Source organism: Hirundo rustica, chromosome 1, assembly GCF_015227805.2.
Source record: "Hirundo rustica isolate bHirRus1 chromosome 1, bHirRus1.pri.v3, whole genome shotgun sequence".
In the NCBI taxonomy this organism is placed as follows: domain Eukaryota; kingdom Metazoa; phylum Chordata; class Aves; order Passeriformes; family Hirundinidae; genus Hirundo; species Hirundo rustica.
The window spans coordinates 36,523,082-36,548,266 of NC_053450.1; the positions used below are offsets into that span (position 1 = coordinate 36,523,082).

Consider the following 25,185-nt stretch of genomic DNA (forward strand, 5'->3'; position numbering starts at 1 on the left):
ATGTGTTACTGCTATTTTAAGCTGTAAGATATCTGACTTTTACATCACTGTTCTAAAAAGGGAAAGCTATCCCTGGAGTTTGGTACAGGTTGTTCAGTAATTTGTACAGTCAATACGCCCGCTTAACAGTTTTTCAATATTCTCTTCCAGCAGACAGAATGTGTTGCTATATGAACTAAAACAGAAGATAAACTCTCCAGAGGTTAAAAACTAGCATAGAACTAGTTTTAAACTAGGCCGGTTTAATGCGTATTCTAAAATTCTTGTTGCATGGTTCTAACAAAAATCATCTTAACATGGTTATGAATATGTCAACTCCATGGACCAAAGTATTTTTCACAAAATATGTTCAAGGAGGGGGAAAAAACACCTCGACGTTGGCACAATGAAACAAAAAAAAATTTGAGAAACAGAGTATATGCTTGCTAAACAAGAATTATGTTTATTTAGCTAGTGAATCACCTAGAGGAGTAAATTTTCACTTTCATGATAGCAATCTGTCAGGCTTGCAAACACCCAGAAATAGGAATTAAAGATTATTTTAAATGTAGTTATAAAGGTCATAAAAAGTCTGATTTAGACTGAGGTACATTTACTCAAAACTGAGATTCATTGAGTGGTAGCAAACAAACAGTTCCTCAGACAAATGCACTTTTTTTCAGTATACATGTTACAGAAAAAAAAATAAAGAAATGTGCATTAACTGGTGGTGTCCACCAAGCTGCATATTAATATTCTCTTACACCAAACAGTTTGAAACAAGGGAAATGTCATTCTATTATAATTTCATGTTACGATTCATTTGGCTAAACTGCAGCTTAAAGTTGCTTTGCCATATTAAAAGATTACTACAATAATTTTCACATGAACATTTAGACTTGAGTTTTACTCCAGGACTAAATATGGCATGATTTGCTTTTAATCTGTTGAATAGCTAAAAACTGACAATTAAAAAAAACTACAACAAAGAAAAAATTAAGTTGAAGCAATGTGAATCTCACATCATTGAACCACTTCTAATGGTTAAATGTTAGTATTTAACAAATTCAAAGAGTTAATGAATCCTTGCATTCGTTCGGTCTCCTGTGCCTTAGCTAGGATGCATAAATACAAAAGACAGCAGATACTGGTAAAAGCTTCAGGACAGAAAGTGCTTGACGAAGGTACAGTTCTCAAGTGTGTTTGGTGAGAGAGTATAAGGGCAGATGCACTGATGAGAACCATTACAAGAAGAGTCAATTTCGTGTTAAAGTGTTCAAAGATGTCACCTTAAGCAGAAAAAAGCTTTAATAACGTCTTCTTAGACATATTAGGCATTTCCAGAGTCTACATCATTAGTGTTGTATTCTAGCAGGACATCTCCATATAGTTATTGTTTGTTTCTGTTTCTCTCCTGAAAAAAAAACAAAAACAAAAAAGGACAATCATGTTAATACACACAGATCAACATTATCTGCTTTTCTTTCATAATAGCATTTTCATTGCTTGCAATTTAGCTAAATCACGCAACATGCTTTCAAGGAAAAAGCTTCAGGTATTTCCAGGAATATGAAATTATACAGTTAAAGTCAACTCCTTAAAGAGAAACATGGAAGTGTACGTCAAACTAAAAGGAAAACATGTTCCAAAAAACTCCTATCAAAAAAAGGACTTATGTCAATTTTAGTTCACTTACAGTAAAATATACTGCATAAAGTCAACTGAGCAAGGAGACCAAGGGACCTACAAACGAGGCAAGATGTACCAGAAATCTTCTAATTAGCTTGCCAAAAAAGGTTCTACTCTCCATCCATTACATCCCTGAAAAAATATGGTATTCCCAGGTATCTCTCATATGAGTATATAAAGTCCCATATAATAAAATGTTTCAAAGTGCTTAAGATCAAAAGGTAAAGTAACTAGTTAGCCCAACACCTCATCCTCCATACAAATGCTCAAGTGTCAAGAATTTTTTTTTTTTTTTTAATTAAGAAGGCCATCCATACCTTTTTTAGAAATTACTTCCAATAACAAATTGAAAAGTCAGTGAAATAGGAATGGCTACAAAGAAACCTCACTTCAGCGTGAGCCTGAGCCAGTGAGGACCACGTTAAATAGACAGCCCTCACCCCACTATGAAATGCCACATTTGGCGTTTAGGGCTAAAATACTAATGGCACTCTAACTATTCAGGGACTAACAAATCCATATTCTGTAGTACAGGTTTAACAGAATAAGTGACACTTTCAGTGCTTTATCACCATCCTCCATTTTCTCTACTTTGTTCAAAATAAGCATACACTTAGGCATTATAACAACCTCTAGGAAAAAAAATAAAAACTGATCAACAAATTTGCAACATATTGTCACCTTCATAATACATCTTCTGGCCTGTAAAAAGACACCGCTCAGTGTAAAAAACTAAGACCTTATCTTTCAATACCATTTTCGATAATACCTTTCTTTATATGCACAACTGAGCACATTAAAGAAATATACGAACCCCTGCTTGGAAGATAGGTAGGTTCCCATCACCATTAAAAGAAAATAAAAAATATAAAATACCACTCCATATTGTTATTATTGCATATTATAAATGTAACAATAACATAGCAGGGAAACCAAAATAACCCAGGAGGAATTCGAACAATTTCAAAACCACTCTCTCCAACACCACACCGAAACTTTATTATGCTAGAAACTATTTAAGAAAATTGCAAACGAGCGTATGACCCCACATAGATTCTCCCAAAAAGACAGTCTATTGAGAGAAGAAAGTATGTAACATTTACACTGGTTATTTATCGTGATCTACTCCTTTCCAAGACAGATCTCCAAGTTGCTTCAATATGAAAACCAAAACCATCAAGCCCAGTCTTGGTCACAATGAGCAGCTCATGGTCCCGGCAGCTGTGTGTCTAAGACTGGACATTTGCTGGAGCAGAATTTCAGTATGAAGTGAAAGCGATACTTGCACTATTTTGCTAAAAAATTGTTTTTCCTAGTTCAAAAATACACAACAAATATTTTCATAGTAAGATACTGCTTTTTAAGATTGATAGTATCAGTCATTAATACAAGCTGATATCTTAACAATGCACTCTTGGCTGAAAACTGATGATGGCTGGCCTCATGCCTCACTATGCATGTAAGGCATGCAAAAATAGCCTGCTCAGGCACATCTCAGATTATTCCTCTAATATTAGCAGACTTCAACTGCAAGAACTACACAAGGAGTCGAAAAACACTCCTGTGGTAGTAAGTAGGAGCCTGTGAAACTGCAATGTTAAAATATATAACTATTTTAAATACAACCTCTATACAACTAAAATCATCAGTTCCTGTTTATTTGAAAGTGTTACATACATAAGCACTAACTCAGGCTGTCTAGAAAGACTCTCTACATTTCAAATTGCCATACTATAAACTGAACAACACTTATGCTCTGTGAAGGCCTCAACCCAAAATGTATTTAAGTTCATAAAAATTCAAAGTAGCAAAGGAATGATAGATAGCCTGACTACCTTCTTCCAATTGATGAAGTAAAAAGAGGTGTTGCAAATTTTACATCAGCTTTGAATTCTACAGAAAAAAAGGCTTCAAAACATCAGCAGATCTTTCCTGTAGTCTCAGAATTACATATTACTACATTTATATTTAAATATTTCAAGCAGACATACAAGCATGACATTTTTCAATGCAAATGAACAGTACATTCTTCAAATACTGGTAAGGGTGACATTTGACACACTGTACTGTGAAACAGAGAGAAAGACCTGATTTACTCAAAATATACACAATGGTATTCCATTCAAAAACAAACCCCTCCCCAGCTCCAAGTCAGATCACATCCCTGGACCACTGTCTTTTCCTATCTCAAAAAGTAATTTTCATGGGGTTTTTTGGTGGGGTTTGTTTGTTTTTGGTTTTTTGTGGTTATAGACAAACTAACAGAAGACTTTACTTCTAGAAGGTTTCCAGCACCAGAGTAGAAGTTTCCAGCATAACCACTTCTCTTTTACCCAATTAATTTTATTTTTTATATTCAGATAATCAAAACTGTTGTCACATCTCTTGCAATGCTCTTGGGTGGAAACTTTCTCCCATATATAAACGTTCCCTCACAAGGATCAACTTCACTTCAGAACTCACCATGGTTGGGTTACCCAGCTTTAGGGGGAGTTTATGAACAGGACATGGAAATTAAGTACCACTCAAATCAGGACAATGTGGGAACATATTGGTTGGTTAAAGGTACTGTCAGCTGCAGACCATATGCTGAGCAGATTTCACACATGCAAATAACTCTCTGCACAAACCATGTAAAGGTGAATCTAAAAACTGCTTAGGCCTTAGAAATGTGCATCAATCTAGTACAAACAAAACTCTGAAATCAACTTGGTCTGAAGTGCAAAGCTGACTTACTTCCAAATTTTAGTTGTCTGAATTCAGTGCATTTATCAGACAATCTCATGCTGAGAAGTAGCTGCAACATAATTTATCCTCAGATATAATGAAATCTCTGTGCTAACAAAATTTCAAAATTCAAAGCAACAAAAACGTTTCCTGATCTGATTTGAAAGAAACTACTGAGACACACACAACCTTGACTTTGGGATTTCTTTGCCACAACGAAGGTAAATGAAAAAGCCTCATTTTAAGTAGTCTACCTGTAAACACAAATGTAGCCTAACAAGAAGAAGCTACTATAGTCTTTGGCTGCATTTTTTTCCAAGGTCCCACAAACTGAAGATCAAGGTCAGAAAAGGCAGCTCTGAAAGAATGACTTTGGCTGATTTTTACAGTAGTTGCAAGCGCAAGCATTTCAAGGTGTTCATTTGGAAGCTATCCAGGGTTGTAAACTTACACAGGCCAATTGCAGAGTCCCCACACACCCTCCAGCACTATCAGCTATACTGAAAAAAAAAAAACAACACCACCCAAAAAACCCCCAAAGAACAACAAAAAAACCAACCAACGAGAATTTTGCCAAACCTCTGCCTCTTACTGCAATGTTTAAAGTGTTCATGCCTGGAGCTGTGTACTCTGCCCCTCTCCCACAAGGGAGTATTCCCACAACAACTTCAGAAGGTGCTTTACTGCAAACTGTGATTTAATCTTCAACTTAGAAGCCCTGCTCATCTGCAATGTAAGCTAACATGTCAGACTGCATTCTGTGAAGCGAGGCGCGGGCACTCATCTGCTCTGCCAACTGTGCTGCGTGGGCAGAAACACCTGGCAGAGGCAGAGCAGGCAGCTGTAGAGGTGGTGAAAAGAAGCCACAGCAAAGTTCATGAAATCTCATCTACTAATGGCTTCAGCCATAATCTGCAATTTATTTCGCTCCAGTGTACCATTAAAGCTAGGACAGCATAAGCATTGACCTTAGTGCTTGAGAACCACAATGAAAAAACAGATTACCAGGAAAGTGAAAAATGCCAGAAATTATTTACTCCATTTATATCACTGGCTGTTAATGTAAACTAGATTATGGAAACTTTAAAGTGTAAAACATTGGCCCTTTATAACTTCTCACTCTTGAACTCCCAACTAAAGCAGGCACATCTCCTCAACACAAAAACTACCTCAGAAACAGATAAATATATTTAAATACATTTCTCTGCGAAGCACTTCTAGGAATTCTGGAAAGAAAGGAATAGATGAGAAGGGTCTCTTGAAGCCTTAAATGAACCTAGAAATTTTTCCTCTGCAGATGCCATTCCCTCCCTAAATACTAATTTCCTTCTATTCCTTGACCCAACACGAAAACCACAAGGCACAAATTAAAAAATCAAAGTTAACATGCAAAGTGAAATAAGGTTTTACAACTTCAGAGTAGCTCCTTCTCCCAGTAAGCTTTACGAATACTCATCTGAGACCCTGCTGCTGCAGATCAGTTGAACTACAGACAGAATATAAGTATCTCAAGCACATAAATATTAAGAAACTCTGCAAAAGCCAGAAGACCTAGACTTCTAATTTATTTATTCTTCCTACTAGTTTTGATGGTATTTTTCTTAGTCATTGAAACATACTTGTAAGTATATATTCCTATTACAGGAAAAAATGTGAAAAAATCACTGTAAAAAGGTAAATAAATTTCAATTTGATCAAACTAATGCAATGTTAGTAGAACATGAACAGACCATATTATTTTATTATGGAAATGATAAAGGTAGTAAGAAGTTAATCCCCATCCAAAATTCCACAGGGTACAACCATTCAGAAGGCAGAGGTGGAGAAAAAACCCAACTACTTAAAGGCACCATATGATAACACACAACAAGGAAAGGCTCTGCAGAAAAGAAGCTTGAACTCCATGAACCAGAAAGGCCCTTCCAGCCTTGTCTTCCCAGGCAAATACTTTCAGTGACAGATCAGCCAATTCTAAGTACAAGTAGCAAGAGCTCTGCTTCTGTGCTGTACATCGTTATACACTGAAACGTCAGACTTTAATTATCTACAAGATAGCCATTTCAGTAAGAAGATTAAAAAAAAAAATATGAAGAAAATATCTCCAGATCCTCACTATTATTTGTTAACAATGCTCAGAGTATAACACTGGCTTTTGAAGACTGACAAGAGACAGCTTCTTACCCGATTTATAGAAATTACATTTAGTGATGACCTCTGGCCCAGCCAAACAAGCAGAAAGATGACTGACACCTGGGTTAGTTTTTCTCAGATGCCCATGGGCAACAAGAACACATTACTTAATTGCTCTGCTAGGGAATTTATGGTAGCCTTGGAAGGGAAATAACATTCACTGCAGGGCTTACAAAATACACTGAGGAAGAATTTCTCAGAGAGTTTTTCTTTAAGCCTCACCACTCTTTGAATAGGCGTAATTCAAATTCCAATCTACCATGAGAAAAGTGAACTTACTTTATCTTGGATTCCTATTTACATAAAGAGACAGTAGAAGTTTACATTTACTTTTTACAACTGACTATAATCCGTAGGGTATAGAACCATACAATAATTACTCGTCAGTATTAACTATACTACCAAACCTCTGAAAAATTCACAAAGAACTGGGCTCAAAAACCCTGTTATCTGCTAAGTTTTGTAATGTTCCATTTCAGCTAGATGAATCCAAAGTTTTAAGCAAATCGATTTTGAGTTAAACAAGCAATCCTAGTTCAACTTAATCTACAGGAGCAGCTTTAATATACACGCAAGATCTGTATGTTTTAAAGTCCCATTTTTTCCAGCAAATCACTTCCAGGAATCTCCACTGAGTTTCTCCTTGCTAGCCCATTTGCAGTATGAATCAATGAAGTAAGGCTGTGAAGAGTCGTGTAGGTTGGGACTTTCTTGCAATAAACAGCCATATTTCTTCCCTGCAAACTGCAGGAAAAGCATCACTGCTCTAAACTGCTCCTAATAGAGCACTGAAATCTGATCAGGAAGCAGGAAGGAGAAGGCTGCCTCATGAATTTCTACAGCTTTACATGTATACTTCTGCATCTGCTCTGGACCAAGAGATTTAGAATTTCTCATTTACCTTAAAAATCACAACTTAAAAAGACATAGCATTTAGAAAAGGTACAACTGTCACAGATCCAGTTCAGTTCAAGTTTGAAGTCCTGTATTAGGTATCTGCCTTGATATTTAACAACATAAAGTATTAGATTCCAAAAAGTGACTGGTCTCTTAGACTTTGAAGTAAACCATTTGGTTGATATTCCTAGCTTTTCCAATAGGGGTCCCTATTTTACAGGAGAAATTGGTCTTTCCACTCCCAGAGTAAGAAGTTGAATCGACTCTGTAAAAAGGACTTTATAGGCTTGATTTTCAGGTGGGGATTTCAAAGAAAAACATGACAAGATCTGTACAAGTGTTGCTGTTAACTAAGACTGCCTGTGAGTTTCATTACTTTCCACCCCTTTTATTCAACAGTCCAATATTGCACTTTCCCTCCTGCATCATCACTAGAGAAATGCAGGCAACATCACTGCTCAAACTCTTACATGGTCACTCTGTAAGAGACCACAACATAACATCTATCCCCAACCTCTAATGAATTCTAAACTGTATTTTGGAACAGAAACAATTGACTCTACCAAATGCACAGAAAACAGACACATTTGAAATCCCCGTGTCTGTAACATAAGAACATGAAGGTAATTTTTAAGTTTTTCCAAAAGACTAAAGGTGTAAAAGCGAATGAAGACATGGTAAATAAGCACATCATCATGGAAAGGAAATTCTTGAGCTGTATGTTCAAAATTATTCTAGCTCCAAAAATCTTCTCCCATGACCAGGCCTACTTACTCATCTCATGACTATCAAGGGAGAGGAAAAAAGTGTTTCCTGTTTCTACTTTCTCACTTCCAATTATGACACTCTTGATAAATATGAAGTTCAAGGAAATTGCAAAATAATGTCCCTTGAAACTTCATCAAAAGCATACAGGAAATGAACATATTTCTCTGAAGATATTAATTACATAACCCTCTTTTGGACAGTTTCATGTTCCTTACATAAACCTGTTTTAGAAGTAAACACACAAACTTTTAAAAGTTGTTTAGTACAAATATCAACTAACTGCATCAAAAAATTGTCAATCAACTGTCTTCCTTAACTGGAAATCTGTGGATGGATCTATATCTGATTTTGACATTATAATACAGTAACTGATGGTTGAAGGTTAAGAGGAGGAAGAAGCAGCTACAGTTCACTCTTTTAATGGATGTTTTCTACCATCAAGATATTTTTAAGAAATATCAAATCAAGCACAATGTCAGCAATGTCCTAGAAAGGAAAGGAGTTACACTGCTTAACACTGCAGTCTAATAATGACCCAATTATCAGAGAAACAAAAGTTACATTGGTATCAGAATGAAGGGGAAAAAAACTCCTTCTGAGAGTCAAGAAGTTCTAGTTATGTCAGCATTCCTATTACAAGATATGCAATACAACAGAAGAAAGCCCAAATTTTAAATGCTTATCTGCCATTTAAAGGCTTCCTGAAAAGTAAAAAAAATCCAAATGCAAATTAGATTAGTACAAATATATACGAAATTCTTCTATCTTCCCTATGAATAAAAATCAATTACTTTTCTGAACTATCACACTAAGAAAACCATCTGAAGCAGTCTACAATTACATGAAAACCATGACCTTTTTTCCCCACAGTATGCTACAAACGTAGAATTCTCCATCAAAAAGCACCAAAAGAAGACCGACGACAACAGGTAGTAAACCAGCATCTGAGGGCAAGGAGGTTGTAATCTGCCAACAACTGCATTTCTAATCAGAGCCACATTTTATTTTCACCCTTATACTCACTGAAGATCACATGCAAAGCTACTACTACAGATGTTTTTCTATATTTTCAATACCTTTTATTTTCTAAAATGAAATTATGTCCTCTTAAAAGGCGTATTTTCAGATTTGTTTCATTCATTTAGATATTGTACCTTTCTGTTGAAACACTATAAAACATCTTTTTAAATAACATGCATACAAATCAGCACATTTACACCACAAATCAGCAGTTAATTAAAGACAAATGGAATCCCAGATTATTTCGATCTGTGTCTTACAGAACTCATGAAAAGCATCACTGATCCTTTGGTAAAGGATCACAGCACTCGTACATTTAAAATAGGACTCTGGAACCTGAGCTGTAAGAGAAAGGGAATGATTACTGCACAAGCCCAGCTGTAGATACCTTACCCACACCAGGGTTACATCAAACAGGGTAGACACTAAAATTCTAATGCTTAAAGAGACTATTCTTTGTCATTTTCATGGCAAAGTTACTGAAGTGTCATGTTTTCCAGAGACTGTTCCTTGCACTTTCAGAAGTATGCTGCCATATTTTAATAAAACATACTGCTAGGCCATATTGAAAATGAATTATTGATCCCCCTGAGTTGTTAAGATTAAAGTTTTACAACCAATTATTTTAAGATAAATTAGCTGTAATGATGAACAGCTGTAAAACAAATTAAATCACTAAATCATTTGTTGTTTACGATATCTTTTGCACACTGCTGGCTGTATGAAAGTTTGTAACCACCTAAACAATAACAAAACAACTGAATTTCAAGGAACAGGGAAGGGACTAAGGCTGCCTGACACATTTAATATTTTATTAAGTTATAAGCATATTTTTTCATGAACAAAACACTGGAAACAAAGTGATTGCCACAGCTGCCAAAGAAAATGAACACAAACTTAATTTATACAGTTGTACTGGCAGTAGAAAGTGCACATATTTAAATACAGTTCCATGAAAGCTTAGCTGGCACTAGGTAATAAAGTTATTCACTTAACCATAAACCAGAACTTACAATACTAATTGGTGTATTTACAGACTTGAATCATAAGAGTTAACAACTGTATGTTTACAATTTAAAGACAGATTGCTTGTACACTGTGTGATAAAAGAAAAAATTTAAAATCAACATTCAGTCTCAGAAGAGAATGCTAAAGATAAACTCTCAGTGGTTGTTATTAGTTTTCTTTGAACTTCCTATATTTTAAGTCTATATTCATTTGCTTAAGGCACACCTCAAATCCATCTACAAAGAGAAAACCTCAGGACTAACCTACATCATTCAAAAGCAATTTTTCATAATTGGTTATAAAACCAATTTGTACAATGCTGTAAAAGAGCCAATGGCCACTACTGCAAGTATCTTGCTAAGTATGTTTTCTCTCAATAGTGTTGGGAAAGGTAACTATTTACAAAGAAACGAAGAGGTCAGTACTTTAGTCATACAGATATTGTATGTTTCCCTGAAGATATTATTCAAATCTTCTCTGAAGTTACATTCAAATACATTGAATAGATATATTCAAATGTTACTTTATAACTCAAATACCCATCATCACAGTTACCTAGTCCAAGATTTACTAAATGCTCAACTCAATACTTTGAATTTTAAGTTTAGCACACACAGAAACACTTGCACTAATCTACATTCCTCCTCCTCTTCATTACATTTTGTGGCTTTTACCTACTATTGAGGGAACAAAACCACAAATAGAACAATTTACCTGAGCTGCTAAGGCATGTCTGAAGTTTGTGAAGTTTTTTTTGAAAAAGGAGATATTTTTGAAGCAAACCAGTTATTTGTGAATAGCGCAAAATTTTGAAAATTTAGAAAATACTGAAGCGTGAAGGCTACAGAGAAATGTTATAATCTTAGTGCTCCTGAAACATTACAAAAATTACAAGTCGTAGAATCAGAATGCCTGAAAAAAGGGCCTATGATGATCACCAAAGTACAACTCCTGGTTCTGTGCAGGACAGCCCAAGAGTTGCACCATCTACCTGAGAGTATGGACGAAATGCTTCTTGAACTCTGTCAGGCTTGGAGCTGTGACCAGTGCCCTGGGGAGCCTGTGCCAGTGCCCAACCACCCTCTTCTGTTCTATCTGGCCACAAGAGCGAAGAAATCAGTGCCTGCCTCTCCACTTCCCCTCATGAGACCATGAGGTCTCCCCTTTAGTCTCCTCCAAGCGGAACAAACCAAGTGTCCACAGGTTCTTCTCACATAGCTTCCCCTCCAGATCCTTCACAATTTTTGTGGCTCTTCTGGATGCTCTCTAATAGCTTTATGTCTTTCTTATATTGTGGCACTGAAAACTGCACACAGGACTCGAGGTGAGGCTTCACTAGCACAGGGTAGAATGGGACAATCACCTCCCTGACTGGCTGGTGATTCTGCACTTCATCAAGTTGTACTAAAGCCTGAAAAGGTCAAAGTTTGCCCCTTATGTTGAATATTAGTTAAGAAAGCAGTCCGTCACCTCACTATTGAGATACTCATTTAGGGCATAATTAATTTTCTTTTTAGGAAAAAAAATCCAAAAGGCATGACATACCCAACTGGGATACTCATCTAGCCTCCCAACAACAGAAAACTTTCTACGTAACAACTGATTGCAGAGTCATGCAATAGTACTACAAAACTGATTTGGAGTATGCCTGAAACTGTTGAACAGGAGATTCAACATACATGGTGAAGGATTAGGAACACACAACAGGAGCAAAATCGCCACAAGACTAGAAACCTAGAGAAGTAAAAAGCTTCGCAGCTTCTTCATGTGTCAGCTTCAAGTGAACAAATTCTCAATTCACATGTGTCAAGGCCTCTAGTTAGCATGAACCCTAAATTTTTGGGGGTTTTTGTTCAGTGAGTGGTGTGACATGATGAACAGAGATCATTAGCAACAAACCATACTGATGGCAACTCCCATTTTTGAATACTTGCCTGTCACCTAACTGGTAAAAATAGTTCCTGAAATGTTTCTAACCATGAGACAAACCACACATTTAGAGTTACTGGAAAGAAGGTAAAAATACAAGAAATGTAAATATTGTGTCCAACGGTGAGTGTTATGATTAGGGAGGGTACACAAGAGAAATTAGACAAGTACAATAAAAGTGCTTGAATTAAATGCTTTTCCCTTGTCTGGTTTCCTGAAATGCCTCCAAAACTAAACACTTTTCTACAGAGTTATCACATTTACTCTTCCTTGCAGAAATGAACTACAAATCACCTTTTTTAGGAAATGCACTATCAGAAAGGTCAAAAAAATTATTTCGACACTATACAAGGCATCACTGTATCACTTCTGCGTTTCACAGTTCCACAAAAGATAAACTGAATCAAGGAGAAAACCTGCTTTGCACCCTGATCATGCTCTTAACATTTCATTAAAGCAGAATTTGAACTGAAATGTTATATTAAATAAAGTATGCTTCTTCACTAATTTCTGGTCTTTTTTTGTGACATCCAAAAACTGAAAAATTCTAAGCAAGAAGACTACAGTTATGGATAATGGACTCAATTCAGTTTTCATTTGCATTGAAGAAGTAGAGCATGTCGGACGTCTGCTTATTCAGGACTACCTTAGTATTGTGATTAAACAGATGACTGAACTAACAAGTTACAGGAACTTAAATTTCTTCACTAAGAGCTAGTTATATCAAGTAGCCATTTCAAGTAAAAAGTACCACTTTCTGATTTAACACTTGCAGACAAAAATTCCAGATAAATGAAAAACAAGGTTTCCAAAAACAGAAAAAAAAAGAGATCTATTGTAATGACACTGATTTCTTACCCTACGCATGGCTTCCTCCTCCTCTTGACGCTTCTCATAATGTGCAAAGTCATCAAAGATTGAGGTGGTATGCTTGAAAGTAGCAATTATTTTAAGCACTTGCTTGGCTTTTTCTAGGGGTACCTCTTGAGTGTCCCTCGAATTGGTAACCGGTTTGTTGTCATTGTTCTCCAAGCGAATATGTCGCAGTTGGTTATTGGGAACGTCTTTGACAAAGATCCATTTGACATCAAACTTCCCCTTCCACTTATCCTGAGACCAGACACCAGCATATGCATTGTAGTCCACAACAGACTTCATCTCAGCCACTCCACAAAAGTGTCCACTGCCATTCACACTGAAGAGTAAATAGAGTGGGCCTTTTCCATTCAGGGACCGGTAAGCAGCATCCAAGCGCTTATTACCATGCTCAGTACTACACCAGATAGAGTACTTAATGGAACGATGAATATCGTCCTCTGAATAACTTTTGATTATAAACACACGTCCATTCTTCAGATTCCAATCGAAGTCTTTGGGATTGTAGTTGTTTATGGCCTTTAGTTTCTCCAGCACTGGGTGCACTTCCACACCAGAAGGTGAGGAGCTGACGGATACAACACCTAAACCAAAGTTCTCACTACCAGCTCCATTGTTCTGGCTGAAGCCCACACCCCTATTACGAGGAGCTACCCAGCGGTTTTGCAGCTGTTGCTGCTGCAACTGGTGAGGCTGGGCCTGCTGCTGAGGTCCTTGTTGCTGTTGTGGTTGCTGTGGCTGAGGCTGCTGTTGAGGCAGTTGGCTTTGCACCAGTGGTGGTGGTTGAATTAATGGCTGAGGCTGCTGGATTATAGTCTGAGGAGGCAGTACTGGTTGAGCTGGGGGCGCTTTTACCACTGACCCTTTGTCATCCCAAGTTCCAATATTCATGTTGTGTTTTATAGGTGGCGGCGGTACAGCAGGGCCCCCAATGCCCACATTACCTTTAGGCTTGAGTTTCGGCTGAGGTTTAGCAGGTTTCCTTGCAATTGCAGCCCATGAGGTTGGTTTAGGAGCTGAACTGCTAACTGGGGGCACGCTGTTAGCTGCAATGCTTGTCATACCTGTACTGCTCAGAGCTGAACCTACAGTTTTTGTTACAGCAGCCGTCATATCTCCACCAATTTTCAGTCCAGTCATGCCTTGCTCAATGCTGCTAATCCCAGGCACCTTGCTCAGAGTATCACTGCCAAATCCAGCCTGTCCATCTGCTATGGCTCTCCCAAGAGAACTAGGTGGATAGCCATAGCTGCTGCTGTAAGCAGAGCTTTGCGTTGATTGTCCCTGAGATCCACTTGTCCCCCATGTAGAGAAGTCTGCATTCCCAGGAAAAAAATTAAATCCATGCTGCCCAAGAAATGGAGGGGTATTTCCTAATGCCCCGGGTTGACTAAATACACCATCAGGTATGTAATGGTGTTCACCATTGCTCATCTGTCCATAAGTTGTCAAATATGGCATTGGAGGGTCACCTGCAGTTGACCATGCTGCTTCACCTAAAGAGTATGGAAATCCAATGGATGGAGCATAATAGCTAGGCATATATGGGTCTGACATTGGTGGATAGCTGTTACTCTGCAAGAAAATAAAATTTAAAAAATCAGCAATATTGACAATTGTACTCAGGGAAAAAAAAAACTGTAATACAATCCAAACCATTTTTAAGGGTTATATGAATGTATTTGTATCTTCCACCATTCCTCACAATGTAAAAGATGAGATGATCTATCAGATATGGCCATTTCTTCAAGAGATCGTCTCAAAGCATTAAAGGGTCCCCTTTCTTCTGGAACATTATCCTTATTTTTACTAAGCTAGGTTTAAAATTCCTCCATGCCAACAGTATCAAGAAAATAACAAGCTACTCTAAAACAAGTCATAACTGTACCTTCAAAACGAAAGAAAAATACCTGCCACTGTGATTTAAAGTTGTGGTATTCTTAGATTTTTCTCATATTTCTCACTTCTAATTAGAGACTCCAACAGAATATTACAGTGAAATAGATGCAAGGATGCCTGTTTGTTTCAGGAGTTGCAACAAAAAAAAGGGTAACATATCCATGCTATGGAGAATGGGCATTAAATCAGTACTACACCAGATAGACTCCTGGGAAATCAGATAATTTGCTTCTTGAGACATTTGAAGGACTACCCCCATATGACTTCTGGGGCTGTTTTGTAGAAAAAAATGCATGTATCATCCTCTAGCTGATGCTTCCTTAATGTTGTATTATTGGGGAAAAAAAAAGTGAAGGCAAGCAAAATTCTTAGTCTTTTAATAACTTGCACTCTCTCAAGACTACTCCAATTTACAAATTTAACATAACTCATATTAACTTTCAACTACAGAGGCAATTCACAGCTCTGGAAGTTAAGCCATTAGCTTCTTGGCGGAAGAGTTGTACCAAGCTGTAGTGATGTTAAGCTTCCATCTATTATGCCATCAGCTGTGAGCTACTTCTACCGCTTTTAAAGGAAATTATGTCCAAGCACTCAATATATTCTCAGAGCCAATAAAACTGTTGTTTTGGACTGCATCCAGAATGATGATTTTGTTTAAAATGTAAGGGTTTGGGGTTTGTTTTTTAGCTCAAGTTTCTTGTAACTGCATCCTTCTGAAGCTAGAGTAAAAGCACAAGAGCAAGAGACATCAAAGCATGCTTTTTAACGGAAGCTTTTCCAGAATTCTTAAGAATACTTCATCTGCTTAAGATACCATATGATGATAAAAAATATGACAAATTTCTATTTCTATGTATATTTAGGCAAGTCAATAACAGTAAAAAAAATGCAAAAATTAAGTCTGGAAGTCAGCTGAACGTCAAAGTTAACTTCAAGGTGGTAACCAATGTTCACTTACCTGATTTGTCTGACTACTTAGATATGGCTCAAAATCATCATCATTTACTGCATCCTTTTGATGAATCGAACCGTTTTGTACTGAAACTAAAAATAAATCCGTATTAGAATACTCTCTGGAAAATCTGTGCTGCACTTTCAATCTAGGTGACACTTCCTAATCACCTGTACATTGAAATACATATTGTTAAGCACCATTCCAATTTAAGCAAAATAGCTCATTCTACTGATCATGAGGATCAGATCTCAGGAGAGGTCTGCAAAGACAGCAGTTAGAACAGTGTCCTCCTGACTATTCTTTCCTGAGATGCACAGACAGATGAAGAACTACAGGCACACCTTATTTGCACAAGCAGTAAATCCAGCATTTCCGGAAGTACCAGACCAAGTACAAATGTGCAGACAACCCGATCTATAGACATATTCAATAGGTTCAGAGAGAGTTGCAACAGACAGCTTTCTCCTGCCAGGAGGAAAGGCAGTTACCCACCAAGACAACCATGAAGGACACCACTATTCAGCTATTTAATCCTTTATTTCCTACATAACTGTACTGCATTAGTGACATCTCTGAAGCTCTGAGGTGACAAAGCAAGACAGAAATAAAAGCTTAAGTCCTGAGGGGTGATTACAAGCCTTTCCCAACACATATGCCACTATATGCTGGAATCTCTTCCTACCTGCTCTTCTTGGTCTCCTAGTACCTTTCATTTCATCTAAGGCATTACACCTACCTGGGATTCTCCAGCTGCCCAAATTACTTGAAGCGTCTCTCTACCATCCCCCAGGCTACCATTCAAACAAAGCCACACTGCTCAAACTTCTGCTAAGTTCCACTGTTTCCCATGGTGCAAAGCAGAACAGGGATTTAAACCAGCACTTTCAATTACACAACCTGAAGATGAAGATCTGTTCTCAAAAATAAATTACTGGTTATCCAAATGCAACTTTTTTGGTTGTTTTTTTTTTTTTTGTCCTCAAATAGGTTCAGTGCAGGGGAAAAAAGAAAGTCTCAGGACAATCAGTAAGGTGCACTGAAAAACCATGACTTCAGAAGTTACAACAAACCAGCACAGCAGATTTTCTGAAACTTAAAAAAACTGAGTTAGGAGTCAGCTTTATGATTCCCCTCTCTTAGCAAAAGCTTCTGAAAAGCATACACAACCATGTAATTAAATATTCAACTTTGTTGAAATTAGCATTTAAGAGTCAGGGATTTTTTTCTTGCTTCACTGGGGGTAGGGGGGTTGCCACCCAAAATTCACAATGTAAGCCAAGCGTGCTTGAATTTTTTTTTTTCCACATTTGACTTCAACATCCCTAAAACAAAACTGCCTTCAGTGAATGAAACTAGCTGAAAGAAATGACAAAGTAATAGATATAATCACAAGAAATAATCAAAATCCTGGAAATTTTTATTAACTTCAGACAGCACTTAAAAGAGTGTTAAATTATGAATTTTTACCAAGTTTTTTTCCAAAGCAATTATCTGGGAAGAAAGCAACCTGTCTTTTGAATACCTTCAAGTTTCAAAAGAACACCAGATACTTCAGTTATTACAAATTGGCACACTGCATTTCTATACCAGCAACAGTCAAATATGACCAGCAATGCTGAGCACAATGCAGTTTAGAACTGGGTAGAACAATACTCCTAATTAAACACCACATTTAAACTAAACATTAGGTGTTGGGGAGTTTTTTCCCCCATAGTTTCAGTTAAGGTCATGTATCATCCTGAATTTACACACAACACATTAATGAGTTGGAATTCCTCTTAATATTTGGCCCAGTCACACAAAGGATAAGCCTCAAAACGTTTTGTCTAGGTCATATACACTGCTTAGACTTAACCAAACAGTACAGACACCACAACTTTTGAACACAATTCTATTATAAGGAGAAATATGGGCAGCAGCATACAACTTTCTTAGAAGCATGCAATCACAAGTAAAGGAATAAACAGATATATGTCAAGACTAGAGTCCCAACAAAATTAACCTCCTCATACTGATAGCTAATCTTCATAAAAAGTAGATCTGCCGTGTTTATTGTTCCACAGGTATCTAAAGGTCACTGAAGAAAGAATTGTTTCTGGTCTGACACTACAACTAATAAAATATTCTTGTAAATGTATTTTTCTTTCTTACTCATTCTGTAGAATCCTGAGATACTAAGTCAGTGACACAGAATATTTCTACACCGATGTTTTTCCTAGTAAAATATATACATTTCCCAGTGAAATGGCATCACTGGAAGCCTGTTCCTTTAGCTTTTTATTCTAACTTTACATAATGTGTTAATACTGAAGAATGTAGCCCACACAGATATTTAACAAGAGCAAATGAATGCCTCATTCCCAAAATCTCATGTTAAGTGCTCCAACTGAACAGGACAGTGATGAAGAATACTAATTGAAACTAATCTACAGATACTAAAAATATCTGTATCAATACAATGCTATAAATACCATATGTTTCTGCAAACACTGTGAAAATATACAGTGTAATTAGATATTGGGAAGAAGCAACTGATCAAATAGAGGAATTTAAAGCTAATGTTCTTTTAACTGCCACTATCCATGCAATAATCACTCACAAAAAATGATAAGCAAAGGCACCTTCTTCGTTAGAAGTCATCACACTTTAATGTGAATAAACACAAAAAGAAACATGAAACATTTCATTCTTGTTTTAAACCTAATAACTACATTTAAGCCTCCTACGAAGCAAAAAATTGTCATACACATAAGTGTAAAAACAAGTCAGCATCTTCCTATGACAGATTTGATACAATGGCACAAAAAACAAAAGGGGGCGAAAAAAAGAGGAGTTCCAGGAATGCCTTTTTTTCTCCACTCCCCTATAAGTCATAATTTAATGGATGTCAGTTCTGATGTTTTATGTCAACTGTACAGTAGTTGACAACTAGAGTAAGAAAACTTTCACGACAGGATGATTTACTCATTCAAGTCTCTGAAATACCAACATGAATATCTGACACAACAGAGAGAGAGTACTGTTCTACACACTAGAACTCCAGTCCCACAGACTGTGGTCAAAGGAAACAGCACAGTACACCAGTTTATCATCAATTAGAATAAAGCATCCAAGGCACTTTACTAGACAATAAAAATCAGCTACCTACCAGTATCACTTGCAGGTCTAATACTTTTCATTTCAATATGAAATACAGCCCTTTTACTGCTCATTCATTCTCTCATATGCTCTCTACCAGACATGTGGACAGTTTCTGCCATCCTCCTTAACATTACTATTCTTATGCACAGAGCCAGCCTCAGATTGGTCTGTTAACTGTGTATCACATCTTCCCTCAAAGCTCCTCTAAGCTGAGACCTATCACGGCAACTGAAAGACTACTGTCTGCTAACATGTGGTCAGTAAGGACTGCTGACACCGACTTAATTCAACCACTTGAAAAAGCCTCTAACCCAAAGCCAACAACCTGTGCTACACTGAAGATGGTAGCACCATCTCCTAGACCTATAATCTAATGCTAAGTCATTAAGTTAGTTTCACTAAACAGACATTACACCAAATAATTTAACAGAACAGAAATTAACTGCTCTATTTCACTATAGTTTTCACTTAGGTCATACTCTCACCAAGAGCATACATCATGAGTATTCATTATTTAAAAGGATGCACTCCAGAAAAAAGTCCAAGTTCAGAAATGCAAAAATATTTTCCTTACATAGCAAACAGAGATGTGTTTTGATTCAAACATTCCACAGCAGTGACAAATTATAGAACACGAAAATATGCTAACATAAATAAGCCAAAGTAAAGCTGACTAGTGCATTTTCACACACTGCAACACAGCACCCAAACAGAAATGCTTAATACTTCCAGTCCAATTCATATATAGACAGTATAGTTCAAAATCTACCTGTGTGAGTCTCTAATAGATGCATCTGATTAACCTCACTAAAACTGAGAAATGATAATTCAACACTACTTGCTATAATGAGACTGACTTTTCTTCTCATTTAAGGGCAGCATGGAAGGTATGGCCACAAACTATTTCAAAAACATGAAATAGCTAATAAGTGCCCTTTGGGAAAAAAAAAAAAAAAAAAAAAGCAGAAGTATTAGAATATGAGAGAACAAGTATTCAAGAATGACCAAACTAAGAACACCTTTACGAGGAGGTAAACACATTCATTTTTCTTTGAATGCAGAGAAATTAAAAAGAACAGGCTGAATTCAGTGAGATCTGGGAACCATGTGCCACCTCACAAGCAATATATGCAACAAGAAGCAGATAATCTGCACGTAGACAGAATAATAGAAGAAGTATGCTGTGGATAACATTACATGACAGCTCACAGAGAACAATTAGATTAGCTCAGATAATGAACTAAGAGGGGCAAAGAGTACATGAGCTCAAAACATAAAAGTTTTTTATCTGCAAAAGTATATACACAGAGGTAGCTGTGTGCATGCTACTCTATCGCTCAGTTTGCTGAGCATCTGAGAATTAAATGGGCATAAGTGGACTGTTTAGGCAGAAAAATTCCAAATAGAACATTAGTGAGAAAACAAATTCCAGACAAAATACTGCAAGATATAATCTGAAATGCTGTTTACAACTGACTTGCCAAGAATTTTAGAGAGAAGAATATTAAGTAGTTAGTAGTTCCTCCCTTGTGTGGGAAAGAAATCCCACTGAGTATGGTATTCAAGAACTAAGACTTAGAAGAAACATGAAAAAAGCAGAAAACCAGAGGGCCTACAATGCTGACAAAAGATCAGTTACTGGCGCTAAAATGAAGCAAAACTACCAAAATTCTGAGAATAAGGAAGGTGATGTTTTCTGCTCATAGATGAGTAACTAGTCACATGGTTGCTCTCTAGCAAACTAAGGAAGCTGCTCAAAAGATTATTCCTGATGATTCTACTCACTACACAGAAAGGCCCAAGGTGTACTGTTAAGAAGAGATTACACAAGCACATCACAAAAGCAGCTAAAAAGAAATAACTATTTAACTGACCTCTGACACTAATCTTTTGCAAAATAACACATTGTAAACTGAAGTACTGCTGTGCCACAGTAAAAGTGCTAGGAAGTAACATAATGGCAACACAATTTGCTGTCACCCTGCTCTGAAATAAAAGTCATCCTATAGCTGTAACATCTTGCTATGACTATCAGACATTAAAAAAAAAAAGCAATATTACAGATTTATACAGAAATACAAAGTATTAACTTACCTTTATTTCCCTGTCCTTTAGGTCTCTGTATATAGGAAAGTGGGGGGGAGGGGGGGGAAGCAAAACAAGTTCAGTTAGAATCCTCTAATATCAACTTCAGTGTAATTCTATTTATTTGCCAACTGTGCCCTTTTCAACTTAAATATCACTAAACCATGCTATTATAAAAATGTTGTGGCATTATTTAAAATAACATTATAAAATACTACAAACCCAAAATCTGATAGAATTTTACTCAAAGCATTGAAATCATCTAGGATTTAACAGCATGTGAAGCTTAAATGGTGCTGAAAAGCTGAACAAGTGAATTTTAATTGCCCCTGGACCTGAAAAAACATAAGCTATAAACAAAAATAACACACAGAATTTAAAAAAAAAGTTAGTACCTTAAGATTACTTACTGCCAATACCCAAATTTCATTCTGTTATGTCATTTCTTAAATTGACAGGTACTTATCAGAGAATAACATACAATGCCTTGCTTTTTAGATAGACAAAAAAAATAGAGTTGTATCATATGCTGAACTTCAAGTTGTACATTCCTCACCTAGGTAATTATACTGAGAAAACTATACAGCCTGTACAAACCTTTCACACAAGGAAATAATTAAAGAGGATTTTTTTTTTTTTTAGGATTAGTCATTACAAAACACCGTTAATCTGTCATGCACTAAGAATCAATGTAACATTACAAGTTACAGTATCCTTAAATCCTCCACAGCAAGATAAAGTAACTTAGAAAAACAAATGTTAGTCCATGAAAAGCTAATTCACCTTCTCATATTACATTCAACTAAGCAGGAGTGGGTCTCCAGGATGCATCACTCTCTCAAAAAAAATTTAGTCCTGAAGAGCTCAGTATTCAGAGGTTTGAAAGTTTAGGACGTAACCACCTCCAAGTTACTTTCATGTGCATTTGTCTCAAGAGTTACCACAACACTGTTAAACACTGCTTCATCTAGAGGTGCACCGGTTAGACACTGACCTCTCCCAAAACGGGAAAAATCTCTGTAACCTGAAAAACCCCAACCACCTCATCTTTTGGGATGAATCTAATCCAGACACAAAGGCATGCAAAGGCCAACAAGAGACACAACTAGAAAAAGTTGGGAAGAAGCAGCCTTCATGAAAGATAGAACAATGAAAAGCTAAGAGATCATTGAGCTAGAAATAACTGCTTAAAGGAAACTGGAGAGCATGCACAGAGACAAAAGAAACAAAACATTAAAGGCACTGAGGGAAAATAAAAGGAGGCAAGAGACTGCAGGGCTAAAACTTTTGGGGAGTGGCAGAAACCCATGGACGAAGCAGAGATCAAGACAGAATAGCTTCCAGACAGAAAGAAAGACCAGCAGAGGCCTAAGCAAAGGTAAAAAAATAACGAATTCTAAGCCCCGTGAAGGACCAAGTTTAAAAAAAAGTGCTGCACAGCGCAGGGAGAAAAACAGAGAACTGCTGGAAGAAGCGGAGGCCGGGGGAAAAGGAGAAGCCAGAGGCCCGAAGGTGGGCAAGCAGAGCGAAAGGCAGGAAGAGAAAGGATGCGGTAGCGAGAAGCCTGGGGGAGTTTGGGGTGCGCAAGGAGAGGAGACGGCGCAAGGCGCCGCGGGGAGCCCCGGCTGTACGGCGCTCCCAGAGCGAAGAACCGGGAGCCCGGGGGCCTGGCCGGGAAAGGCCCGCTCCCGAGTAGGTCACACACAAAGGGGCCGCGGGCGGGGGCCGGGCCGGCAGCGCTCGGGGCTGAGGGCGGCGGGCGCTGCGGGCGGGCGGGGAGGCGGAGCGCTCCGGCGCGGATCAGCGGTTATAAATAGGGGCGGCCGGCCGGGAAAGAGGCCCGCCATCCCGGCTGCGACGGACAGCCGCTCCCCATGGCGGCGGGGAGGGAAAGAGGGAGGGAAGGAAGACGGGAAGAAGGAGGCCGCGAACCGCGCCGCCCCGGCGGCGAGGAAAGGTGCAGGTGGCCGCCCTGCCGCCGCCCTCCCCCGCCGGGGGTAACGACGGGGCCGGGAAGAGGAGAGAGCGGGCGGCCGCCCCCCTCGCCCCGCGGGCGGTACCTGGTCGACGCTGGTGGCTGACATTCTTCACGGGGAGCCGCGATCCCCTCGCTCCGCTCCGCCTGGGCCTCGAGTGATTCCGCACGCCGGGGCCGCTCGCTCGCCTCCGCCGCCTCCTCCCCACCGCCGCCGCCGCCGCCTGATTGTCGCCGCCGCCTGGGCTCGCTGCCGCCGCCGATCGGGTTCCCGCTGGAAGGAGCCGGCCGGCCGGACGCAGCGCCGCTTCCCCCCCTTCGCTCTGGGCTCCGCTTCCCCACAATGGCGGACGAGGCTCCGGCTCCCACTTCCGCTCCGCGCCGCCCTGACCTTCCGCTCCCCCCGCCGCCGGCGTCGCCGCTGACCTTTCCCTCCCCGTCCCCGCCTCCTCCCTGTCACGTGGGGCGCCAAGCAGCGCCGCGCGCGCGCGCGCCCTCCCGCCGCCCAGCGGGGCCCGGGGCGCGGGGGGGCGGGGCCCGCGGCGGGAGCGCGAGCGCGCGTGCGCGCGGCGGGCGGAAGGAGCCGCGGCGGTTCCCGCCCCCGCCGGCCCGGGAGCGCGCGTGCGGCGCGGGAATGCCCCGGAAAGGGCGATGGAAAATGCGGGGGATTCTGTCCGCTCCACCGCGCCTGTGCCGGGGATCTGCTGGGCCAGGGCGGCGTGGCCGGGGCGGCGGGCAGTCGCGTGAGGCGACACCCAGCCTTGGTTCCCCGGAGCGGCTGCTGCTGCCTGCGGAGGGCTCGGGCGGCCTTCTCGCGGCCGCTCCTGTCGCCCATCCTCTCCTGGGTCACAGAATCACTGAATGGGTCAGGTTGGAAGGGACCGTAGTGGGGCATCTGGTCCAGCCTCCCTGCTCGAGCAGGGTCATCTCAGAGCACGTGGCACGGGGTTGTATCCTGACGGTTCTGGAATATCTTTAGGGAGGGCAGTCTGTTCCACGGCATGGTCACCCACACAATTAAGAGCTTCTTCCTCATACTCAGGTGGAACTTCTGTATATTGGTTCCTGTCTGTTGCCTCTTGTCCTGTTGCCGGGCATTGCCACGAAGAGCCTGGATCCATCTCCTTGGCACCCTCCCTTGAGATACTTGTACACATTGATGAGGCCCACTCTCAGTCATCTTAACAGGCCCAGCCCCCTCAGCCTTTTCTCACCAAAGAGATGCTCCAGAGCCTTGAACCACCTCTGGAGCTCTCCACTGGGCCTGCTCCAGGAGCTCCATGCCTCTTGCACTGTGGAGCCCGGAACTGGACACAGCACTCTGGGTGCTGCCAGCACCTCCAGAGCAGGCTGTGAGCAGGGTCCAGGGCGCTGCCTGGGGCCGGAGCCCACAGCTCAGAGCCTGGGCTGTCTGTCTCCCCCGGTGGGTGAGCTCACGGGTGACAATGCCTGCTCGCAACCCTTATCCTGCAAACTCACACCCCCCCTGCTCTGCTCCTGCCCACGTACCTGTGCTGTAGTAGGGGTTTGGTGGGAGAACACAAGGTGCTTCAGCAAATGCAGGGGTTTTTTACCTAGCTGCTTTCAACTCCATTGTTAATGAATTACACTGTCCTTAATTGATGGGAAAAGTTCAGCAATTGCATAGGGGCTTCCTGCAGCAGCCAAATCCAAGACCACTTAAACAATGCCCCAGGGGAGAATTAAGTATTTATAAACCTGAATCAGAATATTCAGCATTGTAATTAATATGTTTCTTAGAGTCTGGAGGTGAGAATGCCTTAAATCCAATACAATTGTGTAAATATAACTGTCAGGGCAATGGGACGGTACATCTGTCATGACCCTGAGTCCAAGTCCCTTTTAAAACTTGGTGCATGTGTTTTTTCTTCTCAAATTAGTGCTCTTGTTCTGTCTTGGTTTTGTTTGTTGGTTTGGGTTTTTGTGGTTTTTGTTGTTGTTTTGGCTTGGGTGTTGTTGTTTTGGTTTGGGTTTTTGGGGTTTTTTTTGGTTTTGTTTTTGGTTTGGTTTGGGTTTTTTTCTT

At 39.6% G+C, this 25,185-nt stretch overlaps 1 protein-coding gene across 2 annotated transcripts; it reads right to left on the minus strand.

Moving 5' to 3' along the window:
- Window positions 1–419: 419 nt before the first annotated feature.
- YTHDF3 (YTH N6-methyladenosine RNA binding protein F3) lies at window positions 420–23,607 on the minus strand. 2 transcript variants are annotated; one of them, XM_040059195.2, is made up of 5 exons: window positions 23,227–23,607; window positions 21,176–21,200; window positions 15,944–16,029; window positions 13,066–14,658; window positions 420–1,393 (listed from the first exon to the last, which is right to left on the minus strand). In XM_040059195.2, the coding sequence occupies exons 1-5, from the start codon at window positions 23,248–23,250 to the stop codon at window positions 1,370–1,372; spliced, it is 1,752 nt and encodes a 583-aa protein (XP_039915129.1). In that variant the 5' UTR covers window positions 23,251–23,607; the 3' UTR covers window positions 420–1,369. The 2 variants fall into 2 exon arrangements, with proteins under 2 accessions (XP_039915129.1, XP_039915137.1); XM_040059203.2 differs by lacking the exon at window positions 23,227–23,607 and adding an exon at window positions 21,950–22,862.
- Window positions 23,608–25,185: the final 1,578 nt, after the last annotated feature.

Bases quoted from the DNA above. Each gene is read 5' to 3' on its own strand.
- YTHDF3 (XM_040059195.2), bottom strand. From the start codon at position 23,250: ATGTCAGCCACCAGCGTCGACCAG. The intron at 21,201-23,226 runs GTACCGCCCGCG...TCCTATATACAG, and splicing joins CAGCCACCAGCGTCGACCAG to AGACCTAAAGGACAGGGAAA. The intron at 14,659-15,943 runs GTAAGTGAACAT...ATTTTCTTGCAG, and splicing joins TAAGTAGTCAGACAAATCAG to AGTAACAGCTATCCACCAAT.